This window comes from Phodopus roborovskii, unplaced genomic scaffold, assembly GCF_943737965.1.
Source record: "Phodopus roborovskii unplaced genomic scaffold, PHOROB, whole genome shotgun sequence".
In the NCBI taxonomy this organism is placed as follows: Eukaryota; Metazoa; Chordata; class Mammalia; order Rodentia; family Cricetidae; genus Phodopus; species Phodopus roborovskii.
Window position 1 is genome coordinate 3,972,778 of NW_026126432.1, and position 27,553 is coordinate 4,000,330.

Sequence of the window (27,553 nt, forward strand, 5' to 3'; positions counted from 1 at the left end):
AATCTACTTAATATTAGATTACAGAAGTAATTTTGAAACAAGGACAAATGGTATATACTACCCCAAAAACCCCACTTTTGCATCTTTGCAATCTGCTTTAATGTTGCTTCTAATTCTCCATCTCCAATGTGCAGTCTTCATGCTTTCTACTGCATCTAATTTGCTGCTAATACCATCAATCGACATCTATGCTTATTCTTTGAATTTCTTTTCTTTCTTTCTTTCTCTCCTTCTTTTTTCCTTCCTTCCTTTCTTATTTATTTATTTATTTTGAAATCTCAAAGAGTTCTGCCTGACTCTGCTTCCCAAGTGCTAGGATTGTGTGCAATCACACTCTGTCCTTGAGCAAGTTTTTATTTTCTTAATAAACATAGGTAATCTACACCAATTACTTTAAGATATGATCTTCCTGTGTCATACTTTTATTCATTCTCATGTGTAGCAATTCATTTTTTTTATTAACTTTGTGCTATTCTTTCCTTATAATTTTGAGTAAATACCTTGTGTTCCAGGAATAAAGGTGATTCAAACTGATCTAAATCTGCTTATAGTAGGCACCTGTGAAATTGACCGGATCATGTTAACTATTAAAGTCAGGTTACCTTGAATTTGTTTTATTTCTACTGGCTTCTCCCAAGGAATGGGGGATTATATAGGCCTGTGCCCCAGGCCCAGTAAGTAGTAGAATATATTTATACTTCTGATACAAAAATGATTTCAGATAGACATCACCTCTAGAAGAAAGTATTAGAAATAAAATTAACAGGGTGGGTAAGATGGCTCAGCAACTCAGGCCTGAGGACCTGAGTTCTATCCCCAGGACCTACATGGAAGGAGAAAATCAACATCCTTCCTTTCCCACAGTAGCACGACAGGCAAAATAAATAAACAAACAAACAAATAAATAAATAAATAAGCCAAACCAAACAAAAAAACAAAAAACAAAAACAAAACAAAACAAAAAACAAAAAACTGTCCAGTTTCTCTAAAAAGGCAGTGACTAAAGCAGTAATAGAAACTCCAAGGAGGCCATGTCTCTTGTTCACAAGCCCATGATAGGCAGCCCCTCTATTCAAACATTAGCTGGCAGCTTTTCTTTCCACAGCTGTTTGATTTCTAAGATCACTCTCCTAGCTGAAGTAACTTCCCCTCATTGTTCCATCACTCATCACACATTTAACTTTTGAAGCCTCTCTGAAAAATTTAATAGCAGAAAAAGACCCTGTTACAGGCCTACAATTTAAAGAGATTTGGAGGCCAGATAGCCATTGTGGTTCTTTCTTCTACCTTAACACTCAGGTAAAGGCCAGAATCTGTTGTAAAAGGCAAGAGAATGGAAGAAGCATATCAAGCAGGCCTGTCCATAGCAACTTTTTTATTCCTTCATTATAAATTACATTTTCCCACAAGTTTTAGTTAGTAAATACTATTTTTTGATGCTGACAGTATTCTTATACCATCACTTAAAATTACTCCTCAGGTTGTGACTATCAAATATATTTCCAAAAATTTTCAAATTGGGTATAATTTATTTATACTTGAGAGTTTATTTCACAAAATCTATGAACTCTATGAAATAAACTCTCAAGTTTAACAAAACAAGCAATACTTTGCAATCAAAGCAAACTATCAGCAGAAAGATGCTCACCAGAAATTGTTACCTTTATGGCTGTGCGTGTATTTTCACCTTCTGTCCACAGGTCCTGTTCATAGTAATATAGGCCATCATTGATCACTTCAGCAAGTTCTGATGGAATGCTTACTCGTGATGAATGGGTGCCTGTTCGATCTCCTCTAGGGTGCTTTCTCATATAAGGTGGGGTGGTGTCTGAGTTACGATTAAAATCTTGTTTAAATCTTGGTCATCAATTTCATAATCTGAATCATTATCAGATCAATCAAACCATGTCTTTGTCTTTCTGTCTGTCTGTTCCATCTCTTCATCAAACAAAAACTCCCGTTCTTGTTCTGGTTCTTCTGGAAAGGCTAGTTGGTTTGATGTCTCTTCAGATACAGATATTGATTTCTAAAGAAACAAAGTAGTTTTAAACACACATTATACATACATACATACATACATACATGTGTGTTTACATGTATAAACAATACATATGTACATATGTATGTATGTACTTTTTAAAAACTTTTTTCCTACATAAAAACTTTCTAATTATTTTCTTTTAGAACAAATGTTGTATAAGAGTAGGCAAATTCTAATAGAAAGCTAGGCAGTATTGTTCTGGCTCAATTAGAGGAAAACAACAAAGTAGAGTGAAAGGATTGATCCAGACTCCCTAGATTTGGGGTGACCCTACATCATCTACAGCATGGCATTGACTCTCTAAGACAAGAGGAAGCAAGGCCTAGATATTGGAATTACTTCCTCTGCATTTAGAAAGACAAGGAATCAGTCTTTTAGGTTTTGAGTTAATTAGCTTTCTGTGTCTGAGCCCTTGTATCTGACAATGCATGTATGTATGTATGTATGCGTACAATGTGTGTGCCTGGCACTCACAAGTCAATTTTTCTGCTGTCCCTATCTCCTATGCAGCTGTTTCCATATTATATCTGCTTTAATGCTAAAATGTACACTCTGTCCCTTGTGTTCAAATGAAGTAGCTATGGTTGACATCATACACCAGCTTTGGCTCTAGACACCCTGATGGCAGTGTCTAACATCTAGCCTAGCCTAAAACTCAGCACACTGACACTTCTGCCTTGCTGCCACACGCCACTCTAATCTAGTCCATCTGCCAGCTCATGTTAATTCCGTATGTCTAAAATAAAGCAATCCCTTTCTTTCAGACTTCTTAGTCATGTCATGGAGATCTATAGTCAGTAAGTTGACAATGTGAGCCACACACTATTCTAGGCAAGATGTCTGCTTGTGAATATACTTTATAAAATGCAGAATGTGTGTCATATACATATACATATGTCTGATATATGTATGTGCATATTTGTGTACACTGTACACATACATGTTTTAATCACCAGTGGTTCTCTTATTTTTGTTTTAGTTATTACTACTTCCTGAATTCACACAGATTCTTCCTAACTCAGGGTCATTCCTTTATTTTTATGTGGATGAGTGCTTTTCCTGCCTTTATATATGTGTACACTACATGTGTGCAGAGCCTGTAGAGGCCAGAAAAGGTTATCATATCCCCTTGGACTGTAGATACAGATGATTATGAGCCACTGTGTGGGTGCTAGAAGTCAAACTCAGGTCCTCTGGAAGAGAGTCAGTGTTTTAACTGTTAAGCCTTGGCTCCAGACCCTCCACTTCATTTTTTTGAGACAGAGTCTCTCATTTAACCTAGAAGTTGAGGTTCTGGGTAGAATGATCCTCCTGTTTCCATCTCCCCAGAACTACGGTTATTGTTATACAACACCATGCCTAACTTGTTGTTTATTTATATATCTTTGTTTATTTAATATGTATGTTTTGCCTGCAGTATCCACGGAAGCCAGAAGAGGGCATTAGATCCCCTGGAACTGGAGTTGAGGATAATTGTGAGTTGCCATGTGAGTGCTGGGAATCGAACCTGTGTTCCCCTGGAAGAGCAAGTGATCTTAACCATTGAACCATCTCTCCATTTTCACTTGTCTACATAGTTAGTTTGGGGCAAAAATGGGCTACATGAGATCCTGTCTCAAATAAATAGTCTGGGGGTAGAGTTCATTGTTGGTTAGATATTCAGCAATGAGAAAACAAGACTGGGGTCCAGCGAGATCATGCCTAACTTTTTACATGGTGCTGGAGATTCAAATCTTGGTTCTCATGAAGCAAGAAGTACTTTATCAATGGAGCCATCTCTTTAGCCTAGCCTTAGTCCTCTTCAAGAATATCTGAGTTCAACTCCCAGTTAGTGACTCAGAACCATTTGTAACTCCAGTTACAGAGGATATTATGCCCTTTTCTAGCCTTGGCAGGCACTGAATACATGTGGTGCATAAAGTCAGGCTATGCACCCATACACCTAAAAACATAAATAAACAGCAGGTGGTGGTAGTGGTGGCACACACCATTAATTCCAACACTCAGGAGGTAGAGGAAGGCTGATCTCTGAGTTTGAGGTCAGCCTGGTTCACAGAGTAAGTTTCAGGACAGCCAGGGCTACACAAAGAAACTGTCTCAAAAATAATAGGAAGGAAGGAGAAAATACTGAACATAAAGAGTATATGTAGGCAATATGGTGTGTGGGGGGAGACTAAGTGATCAAACACCACACTACTAATAATGATAAACTCTGGATAAAACCTCTCCCCTTCCACAGCACATAGGGTTTCTCTGAGTAACAGTCCTGGTTGTTATTGAAATCACAGATCCACCTGCCTGTGCCTCCCAAGTGCTGGGATTAAATGTGTGTACCACCAGCACTTGGCAAAACCTTTCACTTTTTAACTTTATATTCAAATGCATTTTTTTTTATTGAAAGGAGCAATTAAAGGGTTTTGGATTGAGGCTAAAAAAGAAGGTTCAGAAGGAAAAGACACTTGTCTCCAAGTCTGATGATTTGAGTTCTGTCCCCACAAGCCATACAGTTGAGAACTGACTTCTTTTCTCAAATTGTCTTCTGACCTCCATACCCATGCCCTCCCCCCATTAAGGAAAGCTAACTAAATAAATAAATTTAAATAACATATTTAAAGAGATATTTGGGGTTGAAGATGACCTGACTACATATGCTTATGCTAATTCATACATAATGAAGCATTATCAGGTCAGAAACTATGAATTTCTAGAAAGCATAAAGTCCATGTGATTACACTAATGAGACAGACACAAGTACTGTCCACCCAGAACCAGCCGGTATATAGCAAACAACACAGAAGGCACTGCTCTCACCAGGGTCCTAGAAAAGCTTTCAAAAAGAAAGCACAAAGAGCAGGGATAAACAGTGGGCAACAATCAAAGCAAGCATTTGGAAAACCAACTACAAAGCAGCCAGTCCTGCCCTTTATTTGAGAATGTGAAGTTTTTATAATGTCTGCTCTCAACTAGTCAAAGCAGGGGCAGAAGGACAAAATATAATCTCAGCCGCAAATGAGAGAAACTAATTGTACCTCTCTGAGAAAAATACTCCTTATTTTTGTAATGGCTAAGATCCAAAGTCAGCCTATCTGCCCTCTGCCAAGGTGTAGGACAGAAGTCCAAACCTGTGGAAACGTTTCATTTAATCAAGAGTGGGGGTTGTACCTGACATTCAACAAAAGTGTTCAAGGGTGAACAGGCTGTACTAACAGCCAAAAGAAAATGTCTACAATTTACTAGTACTGTTCAGTATCACCAGTCAGGGGGGAGTACTGACTACTGATACTTTACATGTACAGACATACAACTAAAAATGGATTTTTATGTTTTTCATGATTATCAATTTTAAGATTAACTATACGTTCATATAATACAGGAAAAGTAGATGTTGAAATATAGACATTTTAGACATAAACGGGGATATTAAATTGAGTAAAATATAGTTCCATCTTTATGCTTTAGTGTAGGAATACCATACCCCACAAGTACCCAAGAAGGTTGTGAGACCATAGAAATGACTTGACTTTTCCCAAAGGTGATTTAGCAATTTGGAGTACAAGATTTAGAGCATGGCGATTTTCTAATATTTAAATACACTGTGTCTAATTGTTTTAGTGGGCTGGGATGTAGCTCAGAGGCAGAGCACCTGTCCAACATACTTGAGGCTCTGAATTGTCCTGTTAGTATTAGAAAAAAAAAAAAAGAAGAAGAAGAAGAAGAAGAAGAAGAAAATGAAAAAAAAGTTACCTTTTATTAAGGTTTCTTAAACTCAACACTTTTGACATTGGACTTGGTGATACTTTAGAATATGTAGGGCCCTCAAGGCACTGTGGGTCAGCAGCACTACTCCTGGCTTCCAATAGACACAGCATCACCCTCCCAGTTATAACAAAAAGGTGTTTGCTGAAACCGGCAGACAGATGTACAATGAAGAGTCTTTGAAATCCCAGCTTCCTTTCTGTATCTCTGGTTTCTAGGAGAAAGATCCTTGTTTACAAGCCTTTGATATCCCAACATTCTCTTCTTCCACAACTCAGCCCTGTAGTTTTGGTTACATTTCCTTATAGAGCTTACCTTCATCATTTGAGCATCTAAGCAGCACTTATTCTAAACATTGACAAGCTTTTTATTTTGCAGTAACTGTAGATTCATAGTTATAAAAAAATAGTAGACCTCACCCATCCATACCCCACTAGTCCTTAAAAACACTGCAACTATCACAAGACAAATTACTGACACCTCCATAAACCAACAATTTTACTTAGGGTTTTCAACTTTTACTTGTATTAATTAGTTATTTGGTTAAAATAACAACATTTCACAGTAAGCTATACATCAGTCACGAGTCAACGATGCAAGACAGTTTCCTCTGGAAGCCTTTTTTTTTTTTTTTTTTTTTTAAACCAGAGCAAAGCTCTGTTTTATAAGATGTATTATTACATATACTCTGTTCTGTCTCTGTGTTTGCCTACAGGCCATAAGAGGGCACCAGATCTCATTATAAATGGTTTTGAGCCACCATGTAGTTGCTGGGAATTGAACTCGGGACCTCTTAAAGAGCAGCCAGTACTTTTAATCACTGAGCCATCTCTCCAGCCCTTCCTCTGGTGCTTTTACAACCATCTGATACTTTCTCATGCACCAAGAAATCTACTTGCTTTCTGCTTCTTTTTACATTGATTGACCCCCTAACATGCTGAAGCCTGCAAAGTGCTTTAATAGCCATACAAATAATGATATAACTTCAAAATCTGGACATTTTTCAATTTTACAAAAATTGAAGTATTGTTTAAATTTAAAATAGTCACATAAAAAATAGTCATAAATAAAAAGACCAAGTCAAAACATTCTCAAATTATGTTAAAAAATGAAAGATAATCTTTAAAAAGAGAAAACATAATTTACTTTTCACAAAAGTAACCTAAGTTTCTCTTGATGGCCACAATTCCAACTTTTATAAAACCTTGAAAAAAAATCTATGTATGACAAACAGAAAACTATTATGCTCAAGGGACACATTTCATTGGGTTTGTAAACTTACCTTTAATGTCATCAGAGATGGACGATGCATCTCTTTCACATCTATCCATGGTTCTGAGTCCACATCAGGTAAGCTGGTAGACAAACCTCTAGACATCACTCAGATAATACTTGTTTCTGTATGTTTCTTTGGGCTCAGTGGACTTCCAATTCTTGGAGAGTTTAGAGCAGACTCTAAAATTTTAAATCAGTTCTGCAATTAAAATACTGGTTCTTCTTACCTAGAAACTGCATTTCTTTTTGCCTTAATATGGATTTTCCTGCACAAAAACACAGCAATCAATTTCAAAACCTTTCCATGATTTTCAAATATAAAGGGCTTGCAAGACTTACTCCAAATATTCAAAAGGAAAACCACTGAATGAAGGAATGTCACAGCACTTATAAAGATTATCACATTCATTACTGCTTCAAAACTATCAGTCACCAATCAAAAGCTTGCACATTGAACTATAGAATGTTAACTGCTATTAAGCCACAGGTAATCTAAACACACATGACATTCAAGGCAAAATTATTTTGATAGATTGACAAGGTTCCAAACTACAGTAGCCATTACTCCTATGCCCACATTTCCTACATGAAAGACAGTGTGCACACTTACTTCATACCTCATGCTGAACACTGCAAAACACTGTCATCCCTGTAAAGCACAGAGATCTAGCAACAACATTTAAAACCTTCAGAATTTAAAGGGCCTTTCTTGGGGATGGAGAAATGGCTTAATGGGCAAGAGCACTTGCTGTTCTATTCGGGTCTTGACATCTACATGGCAGCTCACAACAATCTGTAACTCCAATTTTAGGGTATCTGACTCCTTCTGACCTCCACAGGCATCAGGTACACACATTGTATACATGCATATATGCAAGCTAATACATACAAAAATAAAAATTATAAAGCTTTTTTAAAAGTTAAACTCTTTCTTTATCTTACCTTGCCAGATATTTTTAAACAAAATAAATATACGACCTAAATAGTTTTTTCAGAAGTTTAAAAAAAATGTTTGTTTGTTTTTTTGTTGTTCTTGGGGTTTTTTTGTTTGTTTTGTTTTTGTTTGTAGATACAGGGTTTCTCTGTATCATCCTGGCTGTCCTGGGGCTCACTCTGTAGACCAGGCTGGCCTCCAACTCAAGGATCAGCTTGCATCTGCCTCCTAAGTGCTAGTATTAAAGGTATGCACCAACACTGCTGGCTCTATTTAAGTGTTTTAAGTTACAATGTCATCCCCAGGTCAGAAGATAACCTGTTTTAAACCTTGACTATACACAAAATTTATTTTTACAAGTATATACTTTAAAACTATAAACATCATTACTTTCTAAATTAATTCATTAAAAACTCCTCAAGGGTGAATGTTATATGAAAGCTGAAACAGATGACCAGTGAGTCTTTTGCTTACTAAACTAAAGGCACAAAGCAGGAGTATGTGTGATGAGGTTGCACGATTTATTTCCATAAACATGCTAGAGGTAGATTTAGTATCTTCCCCTTTGACACAAAGATGCAAATATCAGATCACTGTTATTTTTAAAGAAGCAATTTGATTGAGAATAGAAAATCTTCAAGAATATCCCAACCAATACAGCAGGTATGGGCATGCAAGCATTCGGGTAATGGGAGACCTTTGGATTTGATACCCAGAACCACAAGACCAACATTCTCCATAAACAGCACATTTATCACCAATTTACTCATAAAGCCAGTAAAAATGAAACAAAGAGATTATACTCGTTCACACTGATAGACAAGTATAGAAAAAAACATTAACTCCAGAGAACTGTTTTTCTAATACTCTGAAATATTTATACAAAGAGCCACTATCATGTTAACTATGGGGATGACTTAATTCCTTATCCAACTATCATTAAATTTAACTGAACTACATGTATTTAAGATCTATGTCAGAACAGCAAGTGGAGCCATAGTAGGAAAATCAAAACTGTAGTTATTAGATTTACTTATATTGGGGTGTGCCACTTATGTGGCCTAAGGAGGCCAGAAGAGTCTTCTGGGTCCCCTGGAGCTGGAGTTGCTGTGAGCTACCCTACTTGAGTCTTCTGGCCACCTTTTCCAGTCCCAGTAATTACTGTTTTAATACACAAGGTTAGTCTTCTTATACCCACCTCACAGTTTATTATACAATCACCTCCTCATGTATTCTAAGCTTGAATTATGGGTGTACCATGAAGTGTTCTATTATACTAAACATTTATGTGCTTAGAAATGGAATGATAGTAAAATATTTGGCAAAGAAAAAAAAACTAGCACCATTAGAATGAAACTTTGAAGGTGTTCACTTTATGCTTAAATTTACATATAGTTCTTTTTGAACCCTAGTTTCTTTTACAATAAAAATATTTTAAAGTACTTTTTTTTTTTTCTTTTTTGAGACAGGGTTTTTCTGTGTAGCTTTGTAGACCAGGATAGCCTTGAACTCACAGAGATCCGCCTGCCTCTGTATCTCTAGGGCTGGGATTAAAGGCTTGTGCCAGCACCATATGGCTGAAGTACTTATTTTTAAAAAGCTAAAATCAAAAGTTCAAGTAAGATTTGGAGTTTCGGACATTATTTTACATATATAAAATTATTCAGACATAATATATTGATTAAAATTGTGAGACTCTAGACATTACCTTTGCTGATTTTTGTATTAAATGAAAAATGTTAGCCTCGCTCTCCAAAGACAAATGCATGCTTTGATCTAGTATGGCTTTTTCCCTCACTATGGAGTGATTGCAGTTCGAGGATTTAAAAACCTCAGCATAAAGAAGTCCTACAGCCTATTCAGTAGCCATTAGACCCTTCCACAACTCAGGAGCTGACAGTACACCACACCCACAGCAAACCCTGCATTCCAGAAGTCATCTTACCAGTCTCATAATCAACCTTTTGTGGTGATTAAGATCTTCTGCTCAGTGGCAATGCCAACCCATGTTACACAATTCAACCTCCAAAGAGGAATAAGTAGATATTTATATTTCTGTGATGAAAAGGATCAATTATGTTAAAATATTTTACCATACAAATGGCATAGAAAATATAATCAAAAGTTATTAAGATGCTATAATTTGTGATTAAAAGAGTGTTAGATAAAATCTTCACTCCTTTACTTTAGTTACATAAGAAGTATATGCTATGTAACTATCTGTACTATGTAGCAGTCTATACTTCCTACCTTATTCCTTCTCCATTGTATACTTCTCCAAGCAGTCTACAAATAGATTGGCAAGGTCAGAATGTGAAGATACAGAGGAAATGGTGGTGGGCAGAATTACTACTATGAGCTCATATGAGTCTGCATGATTCTATCAACATCCCATATAACCATTACTTTAATTGCCATCTATTTGCTCTTTGTACAATCTAAAGAATCTGATATTAATGTGATATCTATATTGACTAATTTGTGTGAATATGAAAATACATCAAAAGGGAAAAAGTACAAAACTAATTTTATTCTTGCAATTTTATTAATAATGCATAAATGCTTAGTGGTAAGGTATTTCCAACTTGACTGACCTTATCTTAGCTATCTTGTAGAAAAAATATTTTGTATATTGCCCAACATCCCAATTAATTTTTCATAAGCTGGTTAAAAATATCATCTTAAACCCCAAGGTTACAGCTATCATGTGTAAAAAATATTTTCTATATTTCCCAACTTCCAAACTAATTGTTCATAAGCTACTTAAAAGCATTCCAAGTTTACACAACAAATCTTTCAGTTATCTGTTAAATCTTTAAGAATAGAAACCTAAATTTCACTTCTCTTTAAAAATTATGGTTATAAAAGATCTGAGATGTAAAGCCTTGAGGGTACAAAACATCTCAACTTTTAGATTGCACAGAAACTAGTTCTGTGTAAAAACAAGTAACAAATTCTATGCATTGTTTGCAATTATAATTAAAATATCTTCATAACAGAATTAATTAGGCTATATGGTGTTTAAAAGGAACAAAAGAAGTATTTTGGTTTCAAAGAGAAGTATCTGACCCATAACTGTTCACTGATAGGCAGTATATTAGCTACCTTTCTTGTCACTGCAACAAAACATCTGACAAGAAGCAACTTAATGGAAGAAGGATTTATTTTGGCTCACAGTTTGAGGGGTAGAGTCCATGATGACAGGGAAGTCATGGTGATGGGAACATGAGGTGGCTGGTCACACTGCATCTGCAGTCAGGAAGCACAGAGAGATGAACACTGGTGCTCAGGCTAAGCACCTAGCTCATGTTTAGGATAGGTCTTCCCTCTTCAGTTAACCCTCTCTGGAAATGCCCTCACAGACACATCCAGTCAAGCTGTCAATGAAGGTTTATCACCACAAGTACACTTCTTGTCACCTTGAATCTCAAACAAATCACTTTTAAACCAACACATATCATCTCTGATCCCCATAAACTCATAAAGCAAAATAAATTCAGTCTGACTTCAAAAGTCCCATAGTCTTTTAACTGTCCCAACAGTGTTCAAGTGTCCAAAGTCTCTTCTGAGATGCAAGGTAAACTCTTAATTGTGAGTCTCCATAATTTCAGAAAACAAGTTACATACTTTCAATGTACAATGGCACAGAGTAAACACCTCCATTCCAACAGAGAGGAATGTGGTACAGCAAGGGAAGACTGGGTCAACTTAATCTGGCAGGTAAACTAAACCTTGAAGCTCAATGTTCAGCATCTGGGGCTTGTAGTACTATTATCTGGGCTCCAATGACCATGAGCAGCTCCACTCCTCCAATTTTGTCACTTGTAGCAATATACAGCCTCTCTCATAGGATGTCTCTATTACTCCTTGGCAGATGTCCCACAATTATGTTGTTTCCAACAGCCTGGAAGTCTACTTTGTAACTTGACCCTCACTGAATCTCCTTTGCCACATAGCAGCTTCTGGTGTAAACCTCCATGAGTCTGTAACTTGAATTTTACTTGCCTACTAAACTAGCATGAAGTGAATGAAGCATTCAAGTTCTACTGTCAGACTGAGGTGTTGTCTGTACCCCTTCTAAACTGTTGTGAGTGGCCTTTGTACAATTTGGCTACCAAACCTGGGAAACATTTCTCCTAGGAGTCTGTTTCCACAACAGGGCACTCCATCAGCCACAGTCTCTGTTTAGTCTCTTTTCAAATCAATTTCCATTTTCACAAGTTAGAGACTTCCACAGGTTTTCCCTTAGGGCACAGGTCCTGTCTTAGTGAAGATTGTAAGATAGCTCTTTTTTGGCACTAACAATTACAAAAACTTTGTGTGTACCCTGCTTGCTGGCAACTTCAGATGGCCTACTTCTCAGCCTAGATGTAATGTTGTCTTAAAATTGCTTCTGCCAAACAAACTGCAAATCACTCTATGACTTACATTTCCACGAATGAGCAGAATACTCTGATATTCTTTATCAGAAGAAAACACAAATTGTCTTTAGCTCAGCACCCACCCCCAAACTCCTTGCCCCTCTCTGAAAACCTCTTAGCACAATGGTCACTTCCTACCTTTTCACTGACATACTGGTCTTCTATATAAACCAATCAGAATGGCCCACTGAGCTCTACTTACAGCATCCTAAGATTTCTCTAGCCTACAGCTTAGAAGTCTTTCACATTCCTTCTAAAAACCAGTTTCAAATGTCTACAAACAACATGGTCAGGAATATCATGGTAACATCTCTACTTCTTGGTACCAACCTTCTTTATTAGCTACTTTTCTCATTGTTGTGACCGAATTTCTGACAAGATTTATTCTGGTTCATGATGAAGGGCATAGGCGGGCAGTGCTTTCATGCCAACATAAAAAATACAATTTTCAAGTCAGCCACCTAGCTCCAAAGGTAAGGGCACTTGCTATGCAAATCTGACCACCTGAGATTAATACCTGAATCCCACAGTGGGAAATAAAGTACCAACTCTCAAAAGTTGTCCTCTTACTTCCATACATACATACCATGGCACACATGTGCCCACACTCAAACACACATATCATATACATACAATAATAATAAATAAAACAATAAAAAGAAAACCCTTAAATAATAATTTTGAAGCATAAAGGAAAAATGCCCTTATTTATTTAACTTAAATTTCTTACCCCTTAAGTATTCACATTAATACATCTTATAGTACATGTGAAATATGACAACATGTGAGTTATGCAAAGTATACTATATTAAAGAGCAAGTCAAATAGCAAAGGACCTAACAATTTTGGAAATGCTACTCAATCCTCTCTTTTTCTGCTTTATTGATCTGGGCAAAGTATAAATGCCTGGAAACAAAAGATAGAATTTGCAGTATTTCCCCAATGATAACAATTAACTTTCCCACCACGAATGAAGTAGCCCGTGCAGCCTAAGCTAATGACATAGAAAGGAGAAGCTCCTACAGTAACAACAGCAGTCCTCTGGTCTGTCTCACATCATTATCGTAAAGGTGGTTATCTCCACTGCAGGCTGGCCCAACCTTCTCCACAAGGGGGTGGGCGTAGACATTCTTGCACAGAAGACAGTATGGTCATTCTCACTTCTGCAGCACGATTTGCTCTCATATTTACATGGTATTTCAGGGAGTCACCTACTCCACTGTACATTCCGATCATATGACATCCAAGAGCATCAGTAGATCATCACCCTGACTGAAAAAAGGTTAAGCACACATATTTTTCCCAAGAGCAATTATCTTTAAAATGAACCAGGCAAAAAAAAAATTCTTAACACTAATGTAGTTTTTGGAAACTCAAAAGAACCAGGTTAAAGAAAAATCCCAATTCTATTTTAGAATATGGGTTATTTTACATTTTCAAACAAGATTAAAGTACATTACTAACAAAAGTAAAAGAAGGCTAGCCCACTCTCGAGCACAAATTTTGGCTCTTTTTGTTTTACATGGAGAAAAGTGGCACTACATATAGTCATTTAGTAGAATTAAAACATAGGAAGAAAGCCCACAAAAGACAACACACACGAAATCTAAGATCAAGAAACAGTAATAGAGCTTTACCTACAATTCTGCGTAATTATAGTCTAGCTGGGAGATAACATAAGCAATATTGGAGGACCAGCAGTCATTTAATTAGCTTTAGTTTTCCCATGAAAGTTCAATAAACTATAAACAGATAGGCAAACTCATCAAGCAGCCCACTGTTAGACTGTTTGCACTAGAAGAAAAGCAGTTACCTGTATGGGAGCCAAAGGCCTGGCCTGGTATGAACTCCGGACAATCAATCAACTGAGAGAAGTCTGTTTGTGGCACATTTCGTGGAGGAGGGCCTGGGATTGGCCATTTTTCTGGTTCTATCCTTTTCCTCATTTTCTCATCCACAATTTCTACTTCTGTACTATCCTTCAGTGCCTGACAACAGACAATTAAGCTATTAAAGTGACATTCAAAAGGTCTTAGTTGTATGCCTTATATTTCTAATCTGACAATTACAAAGCTTCAAGTTAGTAGACTGTAAATACAGTTAATGTGTCTAAAAATAACCATGAATTAGTGTTACGAATGAAGCAAGTTTGTCGGGCACATTGGCCCATGTCTATAATCCCAGTGATCAGGTGGCAGAAGCAAGAGGATTGTGCCAAGTTTGAGGACAGCTTGGTCCACATAGTAAGCTCTGGGCTGGCCATAGCTAATAATATATATTAAGATCAAGTCTCAAAAACAGGAAAAAAAAAAAAAAAAAAACCACTCAGGCAGTGGAGGTAGGCGGTAAATGGAGATAGATGAAGTTCACAAAGTCATTCTAAGCTATATAGTGGGCTTAAGGCTGGGCTGGGCCATATGAAACCCTGCACTTCCTAATTCCAAGTGTCAAAAACAACTAAGTGAATACTGGAGGCAGAAGATGTAGCTTGCTTGCTATAGTACTTCCCTAGCATGACACATATCCTGGGTTTGAGCTTAAGTACCCGGGAAAAACCAGGTATAGTGATGCCTGTAATCCCAGCACTCAGGAGATAACGAATGAAGAGATGAAGATTATCCAAAGTTACATAGTTTGATATGAGTTCAAGTCAAGCCTGGGCTATACAAGACCCTACCTCAAGAAGAACATACAAACAAACAAAAACCCCACTGATTGTCAACAGAAAACAACTGACTGGCTAAAGATGAAACAAAATCTGTTTGTTACAGATTCTGTGAAATTTATTCCCTATGTAGAAAACAACCTGTGGTACCACAAGGCTTTACATTCTATCATTAGCAAATTAACAGGAAATCAAACTGAAATGAAATTAACTATTCACTATTCCTTCTAAAAATTATTTTAAAAATACATCTACTCCAAGGGCCAGGCATGATGGTACATGCCCATAATCTCAGCACTAAGGAAGCTGAGGTAGGAGAATTATGATCTTGTGTTAAAGAAACAAACACAATTCTAAAAAGAACAACTATAGGTAAAAAGTTCAAGTAAAGATCTAAAAAAAAAGCCTGATCTTTTTTTAAGCCTGCTACTTTTATAAATTCCAAAGCTTGATGATCTTAACCTAAAAAAGATCCTGTGTATAATGATATTTTGGGGCAACCAAAGTTCTCTCTGACTAGCTGATCAACTGGGTATTTTTCATGATACAGTTATTAAGAGAAAACGATAGTGGTACACACCTTTAATCTAAGCACTCAAGGAGGCAGGACAGGCAGATCTCTGTGAGTTCAAGGCCAGTTGTCCCTTGTCTCAGAAGAAGAAAGGAGGAGGAGGAGAATAAGGAGCAGGAAGGAGTAATAAGTGAGGAAGAGAAGAAATAACTGAGCTAATTAGCTATTTTAGCTGGTACAGACACCTGCCACAAAGACGGATGACCTAAATTCAGTTCCTGGGGCCCAAATGGTAGGAGAGCACCAATTCCTACAAGTTGTCCTCTGACCTACTTACACACACACACACACACACACACATACACACACACACACACACACACACACACACACACACACACACCATGGCTAACCATGTCTATTCATCTACATGCAAATAAATGTCTGTGCTTTTTAAAATAGTAACTACTGGGGCTGGAGATATGGTTCAGCAGTTAACAGCACTGGTTGTTCTTCCAGAGCTCCTGAGTTCAATTCCCAGCAAGCACATGGTAGCTTACAACCATCTATAGTTCATTCTGATACCCTCTTCTGGAATAAAGGTGTACATGAAGGTAAAGTACTCAAACATAAAGTAAAACAAACAAATCTTTTAAAATAAATAATAACTACTGATGACATGTTACACAGATCCATCCCTTAGTGCTGAAAGATATGTATCTGTGAGAACCTCAGAAGAAAGGAATGAACAGCCACAAATTCAGTAGATGCAGAACACAGGTTTAAAATGAGATTAAGCCAGGCAGGTGGATCTCTGTGAGTTCAAGGTCAGCCTGGTCTACAGAGTTAGTTCCAGGATAGGCTTCAAATCTACAGAGAAGCCCTGCCTTGGGAGGAAAAATAAAGAAGAGATTAAGTAACCTACAGTTAACCAGCTGGTAAACTACAGAACCAGAACCCACTGGATCTAATGCAGACATCAATAGCAAAAAAAAGATAAGAATCAAAATGAAAGTTGAGTGTAAAGTCTCAAGTGTAATCCCAATACTCAGGAGGCTTAAGGCAGGATTTCTGTGAGTTTAAGGCCAGCCTGATTCATGGAATTTAGCTATGTAGACAATACTAAATCAGAGCAAGTTATTACACATCCTAGCAACCACAGTCCTAGAAATTTACCCATCATAAACTAAAACATGTTAACATGAAGACCTCAGTCTTTATTCACAATCTCCAAGCGTGGAGCACACATCGGTACATGGATACACCAAGGAACACAAGAGTAGTCAGCAACAAGAAGAAAATACCAAAACATACAACAAGGCAGAAATCTCAAAAGAACTGTGAGAAGTCTTCAAGATCAGGAACAGCTATATGTGTTGTCTCACACTTGTAATACTAGCACTAGGGAGGCAGAGGCAGGCGGATCTGCCTGAGGCCAGCCTTGGCTATTCAATGAAGAAAAAAATAATAATAAAGGATTAAAAAAGGCTACAAAACTCTAAGATTTACTAATTTATATGGTATCTAGACAAACCAAAACTACAAAAACAGAATACCAGCCTTTTCAGGGGCTATAAAAACAAAACTGCAAAGACCAAAGATCAGTCTTTCCAGGGGCTATGTAGAAAAGAGATTGACTACACAGGGATTGTCATACATATAGAAAAAAAAAATAAAAATGTTGACTTTCCAGTAGAAACATGACAAAAATAGACTTAATAAAGGCAGTACTATCACAACTAGAAAGGCTTTGTCCAGTTAACCCTTCCTGACTAGCATGGCAGCCCACACTTGTATCCCAGTCCTTTGGTGGTAGAGGCAGGAGAATCAGGAATCCATGGCCAGCCTCAGATCCACAGCGACAGCAGGTTTGAACCAAGTCTGAGATAAGTGAGACCCTGCCCTGCTTCTATGAATGAGCATGTATGCATGTGAATGCATGTGAAGGGGGGAAGTTTCCCAAAGCATATACAAATTCAAAATTTAGTAAGTAGGAGCAAATGTTAGTTTAAAGCAGTCTGAAAGATTAAAGAATACTAAAGAAGGTTGAAGTTTTCAAAGATAGATACTTAAGTTTTATAAAATAGAAAAAAGTTGAGATATTCTCTGAAATTTAGGAAATTAGATTGATAGCTTGTTATTCCTTTTATTGAGATGACAGCTGACCTAGAACTTACAGACTCGAGGAATTCCACTACCCCAGTTCTAAGTAGTTCTGCACCTCCATGCCTAGCACACCTCTTTAGGGGATGGGGTGGAGAAGTTGGATAATTCTGAGATAAGGTCTTGTTTTGTAGCTTATGCTTGAACTTTCTAAAAGTGAGTCTTAGCAAATACCATAAGCAGCATACTTTGGAAAACACCCAGTGTGTGTGTGTGTGTGTGTGTGTGTGTGTGTGTGTGTGTGTGTGTGTGTATTCACACACTGTGTACAGTGTGGCTTTGCATATGTCATGTTGCATGTGTCGAGTCAGAGGCCATCTTACAGGAGTTGTTTTTTTCTCCCTCCACCACGTGGGTTCCAGAGATAGGACACAGGTCTTTGGGGTTAGCAGCAAACACTTCTACTCATGGAGCCATCTTAGCAGCCCACTTTTCTTTTTCTTCTTCTTTTTTTGGGGGGGCGGGGGCTACTTCTGGGGATGAACCCATGACCTCACATACATTGGTCAAATGTTCTACCCCTGAACAGTCCACTTTTCTTTTTTAACACTATTTTTCAGGGCAGTTTTAGGTTCCTAGGAAAATGGAATATAACTATAACTCAGATTCTTCTTTAAATGAATATTTACCTCTAAGATGAGATTAAGGTTTGTGGTGAGCGCTTGTACACGGTGAAAACCAGCAATCAGGGAAATGGGCAGGAATCCCTGCTCATCCATCTTTCTGCGAAGAAAGAAATCCCGCTCCAAGTTCTCTGTGCTGAAGTAATACTCACTAAGAAAGGAGAGGACATGAGTTCATCCACCCATTCAGCAACATAGAGATATATGCATTGCTTACAACAACTGCTACCAAAATATTCTCCTCCGGTTAATAATACTACCTTACAGGTTAGGCAAAATATACATAGTATAACATAGCACAGGTCAAATATGAGACCAAGCAAAATCTTGTTCAATTGACAATTTCTTACACATAAGCAGAAACAGAATACTAATTAAAAGCAAACACTATCTAGATTAACTTCACTTAAGTCTAATTTTAAAATCCATTTGTTTATGTTGTTGTTCGGAATCCAGACACCGGGTAAGTGGAAAATCTACAGCCCTGGATTTTTCAATGAGTCGTTCATTCACTGAGAGATTTCATTACAAAACCACCACTACCCGCTTCATTTAAATACTAAATAACAAAGCTAAACATCAGTTTCACTGCCTCCCAAATTATTCCTAATCACTGGGAAAAACTGCACTTGAGAATATCTTTAGTTGGTTCATACTCAAACATAAGGAACTTCCTTTTTGGTTTTTTTAATCTATACTGACAACAAGATGACATTATTTGGACCCTTAGCAACCAGCACACAGCTAAGAACACAACAACACAGTTACATTTATATACCCACAATCATGCATAGCTCCTAGAAGCCCAGAATTTGATCTTCAGTACTTCAAAAGCAAAGGGAATAATGAATATAATGTAGCTAAGAAAGAAATATCAATGATTCCATGAAGTAAAAAAATGCAGATAATGCTTAGATAACTCAGGGTTAACTATGTAATGTTTCCCCAGACAAAATGTAAACAGACACTGTCATTATGACCAAAGACTATAAACTTCAAGGTAAGTCATAAAAGAGACCCAGAAGAAAAAAATATTTAATAAAAGAATTTGGAAATCATACATTTAATAAAGTATAGAATCCATATAATAAAATGAAAGTAGGATTCAAAAGACAAAGACCAGAATCCCAGATAGGATAAAGAGAAACCCATGGTGACATAGAATAGCTGCCAATTCTACAGCTTCTCAATTCTAGAGGAAATTCAATAGGCAGCAAGATAGGAGAACACACACAACTTCACATATTTTAGTGTAAAACTCCATTACTAAGTAACCTTGAGGTCCTTAGGACAAATTCTAACCTGGAAGAAATAAATATTATAAAATAATAACTGGTAGGGGTAACATTTCACTTGAGTGTTGGGGGGGGTAATTATCCTACTTTTTAAACATAGGACATCTAAAGTTGTCTTGTGTGATATTAAGTCATAGTGAAAAGTTCTCATAGAGGCTATTTTACTGGCAGCTCAGCATCACTAATAAGTCATTTACTCTTAATGAAAAAAATCAAAGTTGCATATTCTGATTTTTTTTGTTTTTTTGTTTTTTTTGTTTTTTTTTTTTTCATCTCAAATGCCTAACCACAATGCCTCAGAATCTTGAAATGTGTGAGATTATGAAACCTGGGACAGTACAGTAGACACTGACGCAGTCACAAGTTAAATTGTACTTCCACACAAATTCCTTAAATCAGTAAGTAATAAGCTTCCCTTTAAATATAATCCACTGTGAAGACCAAACTATGTAAATAAATCAACAAATCACTATTAGCTATAGTCTATGCTGGGTTACAAATATACAAGTCTGTAGATCTGAATGACAAGAGACTGTCTGCTCCAAATAATAATCAGTGTTAAAATTTAACCCAGTGTAGTGACTAGGTAGCACTTGGGAAGTTGAGGTAGGAAGGACCAGGAGTTTGAAGCAAGCCTGGGCTCCATGAGTACCACTTACAAAAGGAAAAATAAAATAAAAACTTAAAATGTATTATTGATATAAAAATTTTCATTTAAAGTGATTGAGACTACTCACTAGGAATAGTGAGGCATATTACTCTAAAGTTTATATCAACTACCTAGTTTTCTTAGTTGGTTAGAGTGTGGTACTGGTTAAAAACATATTTAGCCCCAAAGTATAATGAAAACTTAAAAAAAAAATCCAAACCCAAATAGATCACTTCTCTAAGTACTAGAAACACAAAGTCTAAAGAACAGCTCCTCAAAGCCACAGCTCCACTGAGCAGAGTGCGAACCAGCTTCCCTAAGTGATCCTCCACTGATGTTTGCCAAAATCCCTGCCTGAAATCCCTGAAACAACAAAAAAGAGTCATGACTAATGTCTGACATTTTGCTCCGTGTCCTACCTTAGCAGCTCTGCATTCTACACTGCATGACCAGAAACTGTCAACAAGGAAGTAGCTCTGCTCCTCCCTCACTCGCATGAGCACAGTAGAGTCCGAATATCCTGACATGGAGTTGCATGTTTGTTCACTGTCAGGTCTCAGAAGGGACCTAGCAGTAAGAGTTACCAAATGACAGGAATAATCGTATGAAGTTGACAGGCACTTTCTGGCCATAAAAAGACCCTTCTCCGTTTTCTGTCAACCTTAACAAAGGAAGCAAGAACAAAATAAGCAAGTTGCTCTGCACGGAGTTAGAGGCCATCACATCTACCAAGGCTACCAAAGGTTCCTGGCTGCTGCCAATGAAGAAACTTCTGGTCACACAGGACATCCAGTTTCTTTTTTATAAAAATGACTTTTTTTTTTTTAATGCTTATGCCCTCTCAAAAATAGTTCATTTTCCTTTAGCATGCAAGATAGAAAAATAATTAAGATTTTATTCAGTTTGTTACACAAATTACTTGGAAAGTTTTTCTTTTCTCATCATTATAAACATACCATCCACATACTCAAAATGCATATGTAAAACAAGAAGAGGGCTAGAAAACAACTATTATGGAGAACTAAGGTCTGAACTAAAACATCCATTTAATAGATGTCACAGAGAAATAAGAACATAAGTTAAAGAGCTTAAAAGACTTTAAAAAACAGACAATGAAGAAATCAGTTGCTGTGAAAAATTAAAAGACATTGAGCACCATTTTTTATCATTGAAAGTGCTTGTATTATTGTTTTTTTTTTTGTTTTGTTTTTTTTTATGAGACAGGGTTTTGTTCTGTGTCTCAAACTAGCTTTGAACTTACAGCTGCTCTGCTTCAGCTAACCAGTACTGGAATTATAGGCATGTACCTCCGAGCTCATTTACAAATTTAATATAAACATCTATTTGCAAATGAGGCACATTTTACTTAATATATAGAAGTTTTATAGTCTTGCTTGATATTTACTCATTATGCAATATACACGTGTGTGTGTGTGTGTGTATTTTGTTTGTCCAGACAGAGTTTCTCTGTATAGCTTTGTAGACCAGGCTGGCCTTGAACTCAAAGAGATCTACCTGCTTCTGCCTCCCGAATGGTAGGAGTAAAGGCATGTGTCACCAAGGCCTGGCCTATGCAATGATATTTTAACTCGTCTTAGGAAAATAACAAGAACATGGAGAAAAGTTTGTGGATCCTTGTTTTGCCACTGTCTCCTAGGAAAAAAAAAAAATCAAAATAATATTCTCATTCTCTAATTTTTCTTATTGTAGTTTTATAAATAGGATAAAATAGTCAAAGATGCCGGGTGGTGGTGGTGCACACCTTTGATCCCAGCACACAGGAGGCAGAGGCAGGTGGATCTCTGTGAGTTCAAGACTAGCCTGATCTACAAGAGCTAGTTCCAGGACAGGCTCCAAAGCAACAAAGCAAAGAAGGCCTGTCTTGAAAAGCAAAAAAACAAACAAAAAGTCAAAGATATAAGTTTGCTATAGAAACAGACATTACTGCCATGTTTGTCTACATCAACTTACATTTGTCGCTTAATGTACTCTTTAAGCAATGTTTCTTCCACAGGATATACCTGTACACCTGTGCCATCATCATAGTAATACATCATGCTGGTGTTTAGCTCTGTGGGAAATGGTTGATCAGTTCTTTCCCCTGGCTCTCGATAACCATATGAATAATCAAAGTTCACTGGACATAAAGTAAAAGAAAGGTGATCACAAGTTAAAAAATAAGTAAGCCATAACTGCAAAGAGAAATCCAAAATGAAGAACTTCAAACAGAAAACCAAATTTACTGTTAAACCAAAATAATTAACAGAAACATTGTGTAAAAGGGCCAGAAAGATGGCTTGGCAGGTAAAAGTCCAGGCCACCAAGCCTAATACCCTGAATACAATCCCTGGGTCACACATGGTAGAGAACACCAATTCTGCAATTTGTTCTCTAATATCCACGTGCACTCCATGGCATACTCACCTAAACACACACACACACACACACACACACACACACACACACACACACACACAAATAAAACTATAAAAAATTAACAAAATAGAGGGTAATAGGAAAAATGAGAATATTTGCTAACTTTTTGCAAAGCTCATCCAACAAAGGGAAAAAAAATCTCATCATACATCTAGTGTTTCCTCGACCTCGGCCTCTTCCCCGGCCCCGGCCTCTTCCCCGGCCTCTTGCAGAACCTCGGATGGTACCACCCTCACTTCTCACACTGGATACTTCATCTTGATCATCTCTCTTTTCTCTATCCCGTCTCCAACCTTAAAATAAAAATTTTATACATTCAAATTAGCAATAAATAAAATTATAGGATCACCTCTATGGAAAGATAATAATTACCTTCCCCCATTTTTTTCCTTTGGATTTTTTAAATCTTTTATTTATTCTTTGATAGTTTCACATATGTTTACAATGTATTTTGATTATAGTCATCCCTTATCAACCTCTTTTGGATTTTTTTGTTTTTCAAACAAGGTCTCACTATGTATCTGAGGCTGGCATTGAATTCAGAGATTTGTCTCCCAAGTGATGGGATTAAAGCATTAACCACCAGGGGCCTGGCTCCCCTTTGTGGGTTTTGAGATAGTGTTGAATATTCAGTCCAGGCTGGCCTGAACTCCAAGATCTTCCTGCCTAAGACTTCCATGATACAGAGATCATGAGGCAGAAGCTACCACATTCTCTCCCACTTTTATAATGCTTGATAATAGTCATGTTATCTTTAAACATAGTAAGAAGTCCAAGGGGACTGTTAATAAATAGGTGGGGATAAGAAGTGTACTGGGCATATAAAAAGTAAATGATACATTAGAAAGACAAAGAGGTTCTCTACAAAGAATGTGCATAATACATAATCACAGTGCTCTAAGGTTATTGAATTTGCATGTCTTCTAAAAATACACTTTCCATAAAACATGTAAGGAAGAAATATTACCATTCAAGTGAAAGGCATTTGTTTTAAAGAAAGGAGAAACTGAAAGTAGACACACACGCAAACACTGATAAAACACATGAAGAACAAGAAGAATTGATATATAATACATACTCTATCCACACCCCCTCTACTTTTGGGTTTTTCAAGATAGGGTTTCTCTGTGTAGTCCTAGCTGTCCCAGAACTTGCTCTGTAGACCGGGCTAGCCTCAAACTTAGAGATCTACCTGCCTCTGCCTCTCAAGTGCTGGGATTAAAAGTGTGAGCCATCACTGCCCAACACACTGTCTCCCGTATGCAAATACGACATAGGTACCATGAACAAGAAAATAACAGGCAAAACAAGGATATACAAATAGCCAATTAACATAAAAAAATGATAAGAATGAGCTACCTATCCAGTCTTATAGGCATTTGAAAGTCCTGTGAGGGCTGGAGAGATGGCTCTGAGGTTAAGAGCACTAACTACTCTTCCAGAGGTCCTGAGTTCAATTCCCAGCAACTACATGGTGGATCACAACCATCTAATAATGAGATCTGATGGTGTCCTCTTCTGACATGCAGTCAGAACACTGTGTACATAATAAATAAATCTTAAAAGAAAGTCCTGTGATATCAACTGATTTTTTGTTTGTTTGTTTGGTAATATAGAGCATTACAAGTGCCAGTTTAGCATTCCACAACTGATATACTATGAGGCCTAAAATGCTGAACACAACAGAAGAGCTAAGACATTGTGTATAATTAGTGAGAGCAAAACATCAACTTTAAATTGGAATAATCCAATAATTATGAAACAAATTATAGAGACAAGGTTTTTCAACCTAATCCTTTTGATGCTGGTGAGAAGAGGGTGAAATATGAGTGTGCTGTGAGTTCAAGGTCAGCCTGGTATACATAGAAAGTTCTAAAATAACAATGTCAGGAAGACAAAGCAAAAGAACTATTAAGACAATGATGGAGATTAAAGAGAAAGATAACTAAAGCAATGTGTAATGGGGAGACAGGTGGCTGTAAGAAAGACCAGACGCCCAGAGTGATGGCACCTTCCTGTAATCTTAGCATGTGAGAGGCTGAGGCAGGAAGATCACAAGTCTGAGGTAAGGCACATAATAAGTGCCTGGCTAAACCCAGCTAAGTAGTGAGATCTTTCTTATCTCAAAATATAAAGTAAAATTAAACCAAAATTGGACATAAGGTTAAGAGTTTCACTGCTAACATTCAGCTTTGTTGCTAAATGCCATAATGACACTATCCTTCAGAATCTTCTGAAGGTATGTAGGGTTAGAAATGCATCTGCAGTTTACTCTTACAGCTCCAGATAAGCACTAAACCTATGTTTGTTCCAATTTCATGGCACTCTTGAAATGACACTTACTTCGTGTATCACTTTTCCTATTACTGTGAGCTGGTTTGTTTGCTTCAGGTTGACATCTAGAGCTGTTCCGGGACCCAGGTCTTTCCTGGCTGTCTGGTCTCACATCATCTAAGTGGAGTGGTACCCATTTGTGCTTGTTAGCTTGAAGAAACAAAACAAGATAATTTCATGACAGTGTACAATTTTTATTACAGCTCTACAATTCTGAAAACACTCTGAATTTTAAAGATTCAGCTGCCTTTAAATGGATTATCTGCAGATTACAAAAATAACCCTTTCCCAAATTTATTGACTGATCCTTGATAAGTTTGTGGAAATATTTCAAGAGAAATATTAGCAAGTAAAGAGCCAGTAATAAATAAACAAATCAATCAAACAAACAAATACCCCAAAAGCTGGGGAGATGAATCCACTAGCTGGCCAAGTACCAGGACTTGAGCTTCACCACCAGCACCCACATCAGAGCAAGGCCTATGATGCTAACACTCAAGATTGAGGAGGTTGAGACAGGAGGCTCCCCAGGCTTGCTAGTCAGCAAGTTTCAGGTTCAGTAAGATAACCCATCTCAAATAAGACAGAGAGATATACATATGCATCTGCATCCACATACCACACACACACACACACACACACACACACACACACACACACAAACACAAAACCAGGGACTTCAGTTTTTGAACACTGTCTGAAGTATTAATTATTTGTCCAGTATTACTACTAAGTGGTTTCTCAAAGCATTCGAGGAATAAGCATAGGTGCTTCCTCTCTGACACAATTTTCTTTACAGTCATTATATTATAGCTGTTACAGATACAAAGAAGATGAGAGAACCTGGGCAAAGTGGCCCATGATGCTTATATTTTTAGCATCTGAAAGGCTGAGGCAGTAGGATTTCAAGTTGCAGACTATCCTGAGATACACACCAAAAGTCTAAAGAAAAGAAAGTGGTTGTGATGTTAATTTCTTTTCTCCAAGACTGGGTTTCATTATGTAGCTCTGGCTGTCCTGGACCTTGCTCTGTAGACCAAGCTGGCCTTGAACTCACAGAGATCCACCTGCCTCTGACTCCCAAGTCCTGAGATCAGAAGGTGTGTGCCACCATTGCCCCTTGATGTTAATTTCAACTGTCAACTTGAAGGGATTTGGAATCACCATGGGAGGAAGAGGAAGAGGAGGAGGAAGAAGAGGAGGAGGAATAATAATAATAATAATACTTCAGGGCAGTAAGTTTTTCCTCTATAACTTAATTTTTCAGGGAAAACATTGACTAAGATTTAGGCTGGAAGGATGACCAGTCAGAGGTTAAGATTGTGACCTGCCCCGCTGGAGGACCTAATTCAAGTCCTAGCACCCATGTTGGGGGATTCAGAACTGCCTACAACTTCAGGGACCAAAACACCCTCTTCTGATCTGTGCCTACATACACACACCCATACACCAACACACATGTGCGTGCCCCCCCCCACTTGCACATAATAAAAATCTTTAAGAAATTGTCAGGTGTGAACTATGGAGACAAAAACAAGTGAGTTCCAGGCTACCCAGTAGTACACATATTGAGACCTTATCTCAAACAAACATCCTTAAAATACTGACTACAATTGTTATCATTTCTCTTAGAAAACCAGGGGCTGGCCAGTAGTGGTGGCACATACCTTTAATCCACACTTGAGTCAGAGGCAGGTGGATCTCTGTGAGTTTGAAGCCAGCCTTGTCTACAGAGTGAGTTCCAGGACAGCTAGGACTGATTAAGAGAGAAGCCCTGCCTTGAAAAAACAAAATGGAAAAAGGAAAAGAAAAAGAAAACTAGGAGCTAAAGAGAGATGGCTCAATAGTTAAGAGTACTGACTGCTCTTCCAGAGAACCTGCTTCAACCACATGGCAGCTGACAACTGTCTGTAACTCCAGTTCCCAGGAACTCAACTCCCTCACAGACATACATGCAGAAAAAACACTAATGCGCATAAAATAAATTTTTGTTTGTTTGTTTTTGAAGACAAGGTTTCTCTGTATTGCTTTGGAGCCTGTCCTGGAACTCACTCTGCCCAGGCTGGCCTTGAACTCGGAGATCCGCCTGCCTCTGGCTCCCCAAGTGCTGGGATTAAAGGCACGCTCCACCAACACCTAGCCTCATAAAATAAAAATGTTTTTAAATTAAAAAAACAGATTTTCAATTACTCAGAATTCTAAGTAGCAGAAAGCAACTTCAGCGTAAATTTAAAATAACGGCATTACATAACTTTCTAAGAAAGCCTACAAGAATACCTATAAGGAATTTTATTCTTTTTTTTTTTCTACAGAATATAGTTTTATTAAGCAGGGCTGCTACAAAGAAACCCTGTCTCAACAAATATATATATGTGTGTGTGTATATGTCAGTTACTGCTCCAAGTGGTTCACATAGCATCCACATGTGATAACAAAGATAGCAGTTAACT

At 37.4% G+C, this 27,553-nt stretch overlaps 1 protein-coding gene across 1 annotated transcript in view; it reads right to left on the reverse strand.

The window, feature by feature from the left end:
• Larp1b (La ribonucleoprotein 1B) overlaps nucleotides 1-27,553 on the reverse strand; it is a 94,793-nt gene that overhangs the window by 54,580 nt on the left and 12,660 nt on the right. Inside the window, 8 exon segments of the mRNA XM_051185684.1 lie at nucleotides 1,649-1,823; nucleotides 1,826-2,026; nucleotides 7,080-7,252; nucleotides 14,241-14,415; nucleotides 18,396-18,540; nucleotides 22,305-22,470; nucleotides 22,919-23,062; nucleotides 25,113-25,253. Of these exon segments, the coding sequence (XP_051041641.1) occupies nucleotides 1,649-1,823; nucleotides 1,826-2,026; nucleotides 7,080-7,252; nucleotides 14,241-14,415; nucleotides 18,396-18,540; nucleotides 22,305-22,470; nucleotides 22,919-23,062; nucleotides 25,113-25,253 (1,320 nt within the window).